Below are 11,444 nucleotides of genomic sequence, written 5' to 3'. Positions count from 1 at the left end.
GGGGGGGGGGGTGTTAAGTTTTTTTTTCTTTTTTTCTTTTATTAACATAAAACTGCAGTGGCCCTGAGGTGGTTTGGCTTAATGAAATTCCTTTTTTTCAAATGTAATTCTGTTTTTTTCCCCAAATGTGATTCCAGCTACTTCCACTTTGGCCACTTCTGCTTTGGCTTAATGTAATTCTGTTTTTTCAAATGTGATTCCTTTTTTTTATTCAAATGTGATTCCTTTTTTTTATTCAAATATGATTCCGGCCACTTCCGCTTCTGCCATTTCAACCACTTCTGCTTCAGCCACTTCCGCTTTGGCTTAAAGTAATTCTGTTTTTTTTTCAAATGTAATTCTGTTTTTTCAAATGTTGTTCATTTACACCTCAGGGCCACCGTAGTAAACAGTCGCCGATTTACATCCAGTAGCTAGTTTCTGAAAGTTTCTTAAAACGGTCCAGTGGTTCATGAAATATTTTGCTAACTGTTTTGTTGTGAAAAACTTGATTTTAGTTTAACAGTTTGTGCGAATATTCTTTGACGATCATCATGTTTATTCATTAAACACCTGTGATTTATATTAGACTGTAAAGAAAAATATATTTCAGGATGAGTAAAACTTTATCCACCACCTCACAGAATAAGTTTAAAGGCTCAAACTTTTTTTTTTTTTGTTCCAATCAGCTGAATAATTTTGCATTTCTGGTAAACTTGAGTGAGAAAGATGTTAAAAAAAAAAAATCAGTCTTCATAGCTGTAAAATATTAATACTGCTTTTTATCAGATTCTCAATTTTTATGTTTATCAATTTTCTCTGATCGGAGAGAAATGACTTTAAAAAAAATCCAAGTTCTACTTCCTGAAAAAGTTTGACAAAATAAGAAAAGGCAGAAAAACACCCTGAAATAATCAACTTTAAACGCCGTTTCAGAATTCCTCCAAAACCAACTGCAGATTTATTACTTGTTTATGGCATTTCTGTGGCAGAATTAAAAAGATATTATGAAGCAAGTTACTTTAAAAAAATGAAAACTAAATGCTCATTCTGTCACAAACAGGTTTAGTAAGAGAACTAGGAGAAAAACCACAAACAAGCATTTAAATTCATTGACTCAAATAAAACTTATCAACAAGTTACGTTTGTTTATGACTCACTAAAACAAGATTCTCTCACAGCTTTTTAACTCAAACTGCGAGGTTTAATGTACAGTACGCACATAAAACAAAACTATAACATTAACTTGGGATGTTGTTTTTACTTGCCCTTCTGAAGACGTTTAAAACTGCAGCTGAGAAAAGAAACTGTTTAACGTCGTGTTGCTTGAAGTCATTTTAAACCACAATGATCCAAATCATTTCTAAGGTAACTGAGTAGTTATTGGTTTATGAACGTGGCCTAATAATACTTTTTTTACTGACTTCCACTCTTGACCGACAGACAAAATAGTAAAATAAAGCAACTTAATGAAAGAAAAACAAGAGTGCGAGAAATTTATTCGCAGTTTTTGAAACTTCCTGTTCTTGGAGTATCATTTTTTCCAATCTGACGAACTTGAATCCATATTTGCACTATTGTGATCCATTTTTTCTTCTGTACATTTATCGACCTCTTTCTCGTTCCACAATTTGTGCTATTTCAACCAATCATATATCAAAACATTCAACTCGTTCAGGAGAAGGGTGCTTTGACTTTTGGTATTGGTGCAACTTTAGCTTTTTGAAATATTTAGCCTTTTCTGCCATTTGTTCTCATATTAAATGAATTGAACTCATTTGACATCCTTCAAATCTTTAGCTGTTTACAACCTTTTAATTCTCCTTTCACATTTTGTTCTGGTTCAGCTTCTTTCAGCTTCCTTGTGCAAATTTAAAAACTTTTTTCAGCTACTTTCAGCCGTTTTGCGATCCTTTTAGATTCTTTCGGCTAACTAGAAAATTGTTGTGCTTCTTCTAACTTCTTTCTGCTAATTTCAGCTTATTTATGCAAGTTTCAGCCTTTTCTGCTATTTCAGCTACTATTTAGCCATTTTAACGCAAATTTTAGCTTCTTTTTGGGGGGATAATTCCACATTTTTTGCATTCAAACTTTCTTCAGCCTAATTCAGCAAAAATGAGCTCTCCACGTGCTTCTGATAATTTAAGCTTCTTTTTGCTGTTTTAGCTACCAGTACTTTTCAACTTTTTTCTTTGTTAATTTCAGCTTTTTTCAGATAATTTCCACCTCTTTGTGCTCATTTTTGCTTCTTTCAGCATAACTGGGCAAATGTGTTCTTTCTGCTTTCTTCTGCTAATTTAAGCTTCTTCTATTTTTTTCAGCTAGCTTTTTAGCATTTTTTAGCTAATTTCAGCTGTTTTCAGATAAATTCAAGTTTTTCGTGGTAATTTCTGCTACTTTCAGAATTAACTTCTTTATGCTAATTTCAGCATGTTATGCTCTTTTCAGCTTTTTTCTGCTAGTTTCAACTTTTTCTGCTCTTTCAGCTACTATTTAGCTCTTTTGATGTTAATTTTAGGTTTTTCAGCTAATTCCACATTTTTTAAGCTCATTTCAGTTCTTTCTACTTCCTTCTGGTAAGTTAAGCTTCTTTTGGTCTTTTCAACTACTTTTCAGCTAATTTAGCTAATTTCAGCTTTTTTTAAGCTGATTTCCTAATTTTTGTGCTCATTTCTGCCTTTTTAAACCTAATTCAGCAATTCTGTGTTCTTTCTGTTTTTTTTTTCTTCCTGCTAATTTAGGCTTGTCCTTCAATTTCAGCTATATTTGAACATGTTTTTAGCTAATTTTAGCTGTTTATCATAAAGTTCTTCAGCAATAAACTTCACACTGCATTTTCACAGGAAATGCAATTTCTCTAGTTATTAATGTTTTTCTATAAAACACTGTTGACTGATAGTGACAATATTTGCTTATCATAGTTGTTTTCTTACTGAACGTTTTCTAAGCAAACACGTCTGGAGAACCAGGAGTTCAGTTCACTGCCAGTCAAAGTGGAGATGTGGGAACGCTGCAGAGGAGCTACAATAAGCACCAGAGGTGTCGCTCCTCCTCACCTGCAGCAGTAATATCTGCTGCTGCGACTCCTGCAGCTCCTGCTCTGCTGTGTTCAGGGAGCGGTCCAGGCGGCTTCTTTCTGCAGACAGACGCATGCTGCCCTCCTCAGACTTCAGCTTCTGGCGCTCCACCTGACGTCAGAACAGTTTTCATCTCATGAACATGAACAGGTTTCAGACATTAGGTGTGCAGCTAATCTGGTCCTCGCCTTATCCAGCTTGTTCCTCAGTGCGTTCTTGTCTTTCTCCAGCCTCACGGCCTGTCTCTCTGCATCTTTTTTTTCTGTTTCCAGCAGGGCGACCGCTCTTTGCAGACTGTGGAGTCGCTCCTCGACAGCAGCCCGCTCGGTTTGGGCCGACTGGACGCTGCGCTGAGCCTCTTTGAGACTCGCTGCGCGCTGACGCAGAGCCTGAAAGAATTCAAACGAATCTAAAATCGTCCGACGTCTTTTACTTTATTGTCATTCTTCTGCAGAACTTCTTGCTTTCTGGTTTCCATGTCATGTATCAAAGCGTCTCTGACCTCGTGGGCGTTGCTGAGCTCAGACTCCAGTTCTTCTCGCCGCTGCTCGCTCTGATTCAGCTCGCCCTGCAGGTTCTGCACGCGCTCAGTGAGGGTCACCACGCTTCTCTTTAGTTCTGCTAACTCTGCTCGAGCTTCATCCATTTGTTCCTAAATGAAACAAAATAACCATCACACTAACACTCCCTTTCTTTTATCACTCGCCGCTGTATTTGTCCGTCTGTTAGCAAAATATCTCATGACTCAACTGACAGATTTTAATGAAACTTTCAGAAAATAGTCACTGCTGTGTATATCTATGACTGATTATCTTTTCCATTCAAGCTGAAACAACTAACTGACCGTGGGAAACACAGAAATGGCTACAAGTCAGTTATTTGTAGAAATATTAAGCTAAACTTTGATGTGCAAGTAGCAGAGTTATTCTCAACACTCTGAGTGCTAACAGATATCAAACAACACCAAACAACATTTTCATTGTTTGACTAAAACAGCTATAACTCCAACACTTCTCATAATGAAACAAGTTTAAAATTCAACCATGAAATGTGACGGGCGATAAGCATGGCCTTTCATTACCCCCCCGACTCACACACCTGCAGCCGCCTTTTGTCCTGTTCAGACGAACTCAGCGCTTTCTGCAAGGAAAGCAGGCGACTCTGCGTGCTGCTGTGAGATGCCGTCACCTCCTGCAAGGTCTGACTGAGAGACACGGCCTTCTCTCTGAGCGCAGAGTCGCCTTCCTGAGCTCTGAGCAGAGCCTGGCTCAGCCGGTCCACCTCTCTCTGCAGCAGGGAAACACGAGTTTCTCCCTCTGCAACCTGGAGAAAACAGACCAAAGAGAGAAATGTAACATATCACCAAGTCAAGGCTTTATGGATCAGTTTTATTTCATTAAAGTTGTAAAATGTTCCAGTCAGGCTGATTAACTCCACCTGTTTGAGCAAAGCATCATGGCGGTCCTGAGATGTCTGGCTCTCAGCCTCCCTGTCTCCCAGACTCAGTTTGAGTCTCTGCAGCTCCCCCTCCAGGCTGCGCCTCCCCAGCTCCACTCTGGTGCCTCGAGCTTCGGCTACCTCCAGCGCCTCTCGCAGACGCTTCCTCTCTGCCTCCAGACGCATCTCAGCCGCACGGTGCTTATTCAGCTGATCCTGCAGACATGGACAGAGGACAACAATCACATTTAATGTAGGTTTGGAGATTGTACAGTAAACAGCAACGGAGGTGGGTTTAAGATTTAACTTCAAATGGGACATGCAACTTGTTAATAGGTAGACATTTTCAAGGATTATTTCCCTTTATGGATAATGACCAGGTTAGTGATTGAGTTTGGTCAGCTTAGTTCAAGTCAAGTTTATTTGTAAAGCACATTTAAAACAGGAACTGTTGCCAAAGTGCATTAACAAAAGAGAGACATACATGGGGAGACTAGCTGCAGCCACTTGAGTGGTGCCACCATTTTAGATAAGGAAAGTGACAACTTGAGGAAAGGGGAGATCAGAAACGACCTCAGCAGTAGAAGCAACATAAATAGACATAAGACATATACCAGTACATTTATGCATGGGGACAACAAAGGCGGCGAGTAGTCCAAGGACACTCTAGAAAGTTCCAAAGTTCTGATATTATGGTACAGTGTCTATCAGCGTCACAATTCTGATAAGGCCACAGTGTCACGGTCAGCGGCCCCCGCTACCCCCCCATCTGCCAAGCCTCTGCCACCTCCTTCAAGCTGCAACCAGAAACCAACATTTATATCTTCAAACTATCATCCCACAGTCTTAATCATTTCCTTTTATTTCAAGTTTCTGTCTCTGTCTGCTTTTTATATTTTTTGTTGTTCTGCTTTGTGTGTGATTTTCTGTTTATCTGTTTCTGTTATGTTCCTCTCATTCCTCAGTCTGCTTCTCCACTCAGTCTTTATCATTCACACCTGTCCCTCATCAGCCACTTGCCCAGGTGCTCTCATTACTAACTCTCCCTCTGTCACATAAAAAGCCTTTCTTTCCTTCACTCCTTGTCCGGTGATTGTTCTGTGTTTAACAGACATCTCAATCCTCTTCTGCCTTGTCTGGTTTCTGTCCCCCTGATGATCTGCTCTGCATTATTTCTGATCCAACCTGCCAAAAGTAAGTTTTGCTGCACCGACAGCCTTTTGTTTTGTTGTTAAAAAATAAATTGTTTTGGTTTTTGAACTCCTGCCTCACTCATCTCTCTGCAATTGGGTTCCAACACTGAGGATCGTGACACACAGATGCCCTCGGGAGGCGAGGGGAGAGGAGGCAGAAGCTTCTAGTTCATGTATTCTCCAGGAGAAATTTGAGATAAGTTGGCCTGTCCAAAGCCAAATTCAGATAAACAACAATTGTTTGAGCCACCAGACTCTGATTTCTGTCTGCCTTCAAGTTCTGCTGGTACACTCAATGGCGAATCCAAACAGCCAGATTTGTGCTGTATGATTCGTAAAACCGTATCAAAAGCCCAAGACTGACCCGTCCCGCACATCAAGCACATTATTTTGGTCAGGCTGGGCTTGGGTTAGAAATGGCAGCTCTACCGTGTAGTGGTAGTACAAATGTGTATCAAGTTTTATTAAAATATGCTGAGCGGATTAAAAGTTATGGGAGGTACAAAAGAAAGTTTGCATCTGTAAACTTCTGTTTAGCCTTCTGCACATCTGTACAGAGGGCTACAGTATACCATAATGCCTTTCAACAGGTGTATAAAAAGAATTTGTAAAAATCCCAACCATATTAATGTTTGCATGTGGATAAGAGCTTCAACGAGCAGAAAAAGTTGGTTTGACAAAATATTTATGTTAGTGTGAAAAGATTCTGCTTTGGTTTTGCTTCAGGCCCATTTCAGAGCTTCAGCTTTAGATTCACATGTTCAAAATGATACATTTAAATCATGTTTTAAGTCGCACTTGACTCATTAATCAAACCGACCATTTTAATTGGTTTATTTCTTATTTTGTTTGAGGGCAGTGAGGTCTACGTCAGCTCCAAAGAAGCTCTAAATTTGTCGTGTTAAGCCAATTTTGTTCTGAAATAACTTGTATTTAAATATTCTCGAGTGTCCACACATTTGTTTTGGTGTCTCTGCTCCTCCTGTGGTTCATGTGAATCTGGCATTAAAATCAGACGTACAAAGAAGTGATATGCAACACCACAGGCGGTGTAACACGGTGTTTTGGGCATCTGTTGTTATTTCAGTCCCCGGCAGATTAAACTGATGAACGTGGAGCTGCCATATGGTCCCTGCTGTGTGTGAGAACACACTCAGCGGACGTACCTGAGTGTGCTTCTTGTCGGTCTCTGAGGTCTGCAGCGACCGCTCTAAATCCTTCACCCTGTCTGCGAGCGCTCTCCTCTCCCTGTCTCCCCTTCTCACCGCCTCCTCCTGCTGCTGCAGCAGAATCTGGGTGGTGGTCAGCCGCTCATCCACTCCGCGCTTCCCTGCACCCACACAGTAACGATCGTTACCACGAGTTTCAGTTTCCAAGTTCAAATCTTTCTATAAAGCCACATATCTGGATTCAGACCTTCTTGGATCTCCTGCAAGGTGTTTTGCAGCTGAGTGAGGCGACTCTGAGCAGAGTCTCGCTCCCCTTTCAGCTCCTCCAGCTCCCGCTGCACCACCCCCAGCTGGCAACGAGCATCGTCCTGCAAAAATCAGCAAAAAAAGTAAAAATTCAGTTTAATGTCAATTTTATCTATATAGCCCATTTGAAAACAACAATGTTGACCAAAGTGCTTCACAAACAGGAAATCTACCAATAAACTAAATGAAAGCTCAAACATTAAAAACAAGAAGGATAAGAACAAACTAAAACAAGAAAATAGCACACCTAAGGTGTTCTGATGGACCTCAAGATGAATTTGAATTAAAAGCAAGAGCCAGTGTAAAAAGGTAAGTGTTTAGGCAGGATTTAAAGGATTGTACGGACTCTGCAGAACAATTATCAGTGGGCAGATTGTTCCAGAGCAGAGGCGGGCAATATTTTTTATCCAAAGGGCCATATCAAGACATTTAAAGATATCAAAGGGCCGCAAGGAGAATTGGAAAATTTTCTCTATGACAGATAATCTAGAATACTTTTCTCAGGTTTTTTCCTGTTGTGGCGTAGTTAGTGTGCTTTATAAAAACATGTATTTCCAATATCCTTTAGAAATATAAGGCATTCTGTAAACTGGCTCTTGTGACATTATATTATACACCTTAGCTTAACATGTTATATATGTTGGTGAAAATATGCAAAACAAACTTATACGTTTGTGCTTCTAAGTCTTTAAGGTTCAGTCTAGCTCTGGAACCACGACGACTTAAAAATGTTTTTTTAAAAGGTTTTGTGTAAGATATTTAATTTAAATTTTCTTGTCTTGCTGATAAATGCTGTTTTTATTTTATCAGTCTATTTATATAAAAAAAGTTGTTTTCTTTTGAACTAAGGGCATTGGGGGCCTGATGGAGATTATTCAAGGGCCACTTTTGGCCCTTGGACCTTAAGTCTGGGGGCTGCTGAGGCAAAAGCCTGATCCCTTCTACACTTTAATTTTGCCCTCAGCTGCACTAAAAGCATCCAACTGGAGGATCTCAGTGCTCTGATTGGGTTGTAAAAGTGCAAATGTTCCATTAAATAACTGGGTGTCAAGCCATTTAAAACAATGAGTCAGTAAAAGAATTTTAAAATCAATATGAAAGTGAACAAACAGCCAGTGTAAATCAGCTAAAGCAGGACTGATGCGGTCCTGCCTTCTGTTAAAAGATGCTCAGCAGCATTCAGAACTAAATGCAGGTGATGTGTAAACAGAACGAAACAGTACCAAAGTTTAAAATATTTAAACCTAAGAACATTCCCGTGAAGTCACTTTGTGGGCTGCAGGTCTGTTACCCGGTCTCTCTGAGCGTCCCGCAGCTCCTGGAGGAAGTCTCTGAGGCCGCTTCGCAGCGTGTCGGAGTCCAGCTCTGGGTGAGGAAGGGGGAGCGGCGTGTCGCCTCTTTCAGGAGACGCAGCTCCGGAGCACAAGGTGTTGTCAGGGGTGCTTCCTCGAAACTCTGTTCAAATTAGATATATGGTTACATGCATGTGGCAGCACGGTGGCGCAACTGGTAGAGCTGCTGCCTCTCAGCGAGCAGGTCCCTGGTTCAAACCCCGGTCCAGGGGCCTTTCTGGGTGGAGTTTGCATGTTCTCTCCGTGCATGCGTGAGTTTTCTCCGGGTGCTCCGGTTTCCTCCCACAGACCAAAAACATGCATGTTAGGCTGATTGGTAACTCTAAATTGTCCCTAGGTGTGAGTGAGAAAGTGAATGGTTGTTTGTCTCTATGTGGCCCTGCGATGGACTTGCGACCCGTCCAGGGTGTACCCCGCCCCTCGCACAGTGATTGCTGGACATGGGCACCAGCGACCCCCGTGACCCAAAATGGAATAAGTGGGTAAAGATAATGGATGGATGGATGGTTACATGCATGAGCAGAGACATTTATTATTGTGTTGTTGAAACTCTGTTCACAGGAAAATTACAGTATTTCATTATTTATACACAAATAAAGCAGCGTTACTTCAATAACTAAACAAGCTTAAAGGAAACATTAAAACAAACAAAAAAAGCTAAATGTGTCACTTTCACCTTTAGGGAGTGTCAGTGAGGACCGAAGTGGAGAGATGCTGTGGTGGCATGACACACCGCCCGGTGACGTGGAGCTTCCTCCAGGGCTCCGCCCCCTGGGCCCTCTGCCGCTCGCTCCGATGCCCAGCGTTCTCGTCAGCGCAGACTGGAGGCTGGCGAGGCGAAACTCCAGATCCCTTCTGGCGGCCTCGGCTCGGGTCAGCTCCGCCTCGGTGGCGGCCAGTCGACCCTGCGCCTCGCTCAGCTGCAGGCTGGACTGAGCGGCTTCATCCTGGGCTGACTGAGCGCGCAGCGACAGGTTCCTGGCTTCGTCCTGGAGCTTCTTCTCACAGCCTCGCACGTCCTGCAGCTGAGCAGTCAGCTCCCTCTCACAGCTGTGCCAGGCTGACTCAGACTCCATCAAACGCTTCTGGGTCATAGAAAGCTGTGAAGGAAGGAGAACCTGTGACGCTCCACAGACTAAAAGTGTAACAAGTTAAAAATACAAGTTTCTCTGCCTCTTTCGAACCTCTTTCTTCATGGAGTCTCTGGCTGTTTCAGCTTCAGTGAGCTTCTGTCTGAAGATGAAAACCTCCTTCATCCTTTCCTCCTCTCTTTGCTCCTCCAGCGACAGACGAGTCTGCAGCTCTGCCACCTCCCTGCTCCTCTGCTCCTTCTCTCCATCCAGGACTTTCAGCTGAAAAGCAGAAACAACTGCGCCATCACTGGAACTGCACCTGCAATTAGTTGACCAAACAGACTGGAAGCAAAGATTCAAATCAAAAGCCGAGACCTGTCTGCGGAGCTCCTGCAGCTCCCGGCGAGCCTCGAGGCGTGACCTTTCAACCTCTCTCAGGCAGCTCCGCAGCTCCGTCACCTCCTTCTGAGCGGATAAGAAGTTCTCCTCCAGCACGGACAGCTTCTGCTGCTTCTCTTCACACAATCGTTTCACACTAACACAAACACGTCCGGTTACAATTAAACCCTTCCACTCTGATCATATGGTGGATTTTCTTCATTCACCTGATCCTCTCGGTTTCTGCACCTCGCAGAGCTTCTCTCAGCTGAGTGTTTGATTGGTTGAGAGCGTCTCTCTCCTTGGTGACGTCCCCGAGGCTGCGACGCAGTTCCGACCCCTCCCTCCTGTAGTTTTCCGATGAGTCCTGAGTCTGGCTCAGATGACGTTCAGCCTCCGACAGGTCTCGCCTCAAGAGGTCTCGACTCTCCTCGGCGGCTGAGAGAGAAGCTCTGCACTGCTCCAGCTGCAGGATGAAAAGTCAGGTTTGTGACCAAAAGATGAATTTAACTTGAATCAAAACAGAATCATCAAATGTACTGATGGGAGAAGTTGGGATAAAAGTAAACTGGGATCAAAATTAGCTTGTTTCTCAAAGGAAGACGAAGTTTTTGGGAATGATCCCCATTTCTGCAAAAACATGACCTAATGTGAAGAAATACCGGTAAATTTATTTTCATACAAATCTGTAGCAACTGCATGATGCAATCTTGTCAATATTCACTCAAATATCTAACGTACTTGCCGCCGTACACGTCGCACCGCCGTATAAGTCGCATCAGTCCAAATATGTCTAATAAAGTGAAAAAAAACATCAATAAATCACTTCGATGTATAAGTTGCATCTATTATGCGTCACCACTGACCACCCAGAAATGTGGGCTGGTGGTGTGCTAAAAATCGATTAGCTGCCAAATGGCAGCCGCGGGAATGTGCACAAGAGGACTTTAACAAGAATTTAACAAAATTAACACGTAAAAACAATTATTTGTTTGCTCGACATTATAGTAAAGGTGTGTCTCAGTTGCACTTTTCCTTAATAAATGCATTTTGATGGTCAAATCAGCTGCATTTCGCCTGGGCACAGTGGCAAAATGCAGCTGATCTGACGTTTGCTCCAGGAGTTCAGGAGCGAGGCGAAGGTGGCTTTGTATGGCAAGCCAAGTGTCTCATTAATAGGTAAAAGTGGCTATTAATGAGACACTTGGCTTGCCATAATGGTCGAGGGCCCTCTAGTGGCTGCAAATTAGGGATGCACAATATTGGACTTTTGTCCAATATCCGATATGTTAAAACTTATTTGGCCGATAACTGATACCAATATTTTTTTTCTAGACCTACTTACAGAGAAGAATACTACATAGCTTTCTATGCTGTGGAATTAAAATACTACATTATTTTGCATGGTATATGTCAATTTGGCCTGCTACCAAATGCAGATGCCAAAAAGGGGGCTGAAAATGATGTAACACTATATAAA

At 42.2% G+C, this 11,444-nt stretch overlaps 1 protein-coding gene across 1 annotated transcript in view; it reads right to left on the bottom strand.

Annotated features, from left to right (window-relative positions):
• crocc2 (ciliary rootlet coiled-coil, rootletin family member 2) overlaps nucleotides 1-11,444 on the bottom strand; it is a 30,376-nt gene that overhangs the window by 2,867 nt on the left and 16,065 nt on the right. The window contains exons 10-21 of the mRNA XM_037679857.1: nucleotides 10,192-10,430; nucleotides 9,962-10,121; nucleotides 9,698-9,865; nucleotides 9,190-9,613; nucleotides 8,453-8,616; nucleotides 7,103-7,223; nucleotides 6,853-7,016; nucleotides 4,494-4,709; nucleotides 4,155-4,379; nucleotides 3,559-3,708; nucleotides 3,245-3,445; nucleotides 3,036-3,167 (exon numbers count right to left, since the gene is read on the bottom strand). Of these exons, the coding sequence (XP_037535785.1) occupies nucleotides 3,036-3,167; nucleotides 3,245-3,445; nucleotides 3,559-3,708; nucleotides 4,155-4,379; nucleotides 4,494-4,709; nucleotides 6,853-7,016; nucleotides 7,103-7,223; nucleotides 8,453-8,616; nucleotides 9,190-9,613; nucleotides 9,698-9,865; nucleotides 9,962-10,121; nucleotides 10,192-10,430 (2,364 nt within the window). The remainder of the gene's footprint in view (nucleotides 1-3,035; nucleotides 3,168-3,244; nucleotides 3,446-3,558; nucleotides 3,709-4,154; nucleotides 4,380-4,493; nucleotides 4,710-6,852; nucleotides 7,017-7,102; nucleotides 7,224-8,452; nucleotides 8,617-9,189; nucleotides 9,614-9,697; nucleotides 9,866-9,961; nucleotides 10,122-10,191; nucleotides 10,431-11,444) is intronic.

This window comes from Nematolebias whitei, chromosome 7 (assembly GCF_014905685.2).
Source record: "Nematolebias whitei isolate Nwh7 chromosome 7, NemWhi1, whole genome shotgun sequence".
NCBI classification, from domain to species: Eukaryota; Metazoa; Chordata; class Actinopteri; order Cyprinodontiformes; family Rivulidae; genus Nematolebias; species Nematolebias whitei.
The sequence above is the reverse complement of the archived record's forward strand: the minus strand, read 5'-3'. Positions and strand labels throughout refer to the sequence as shown.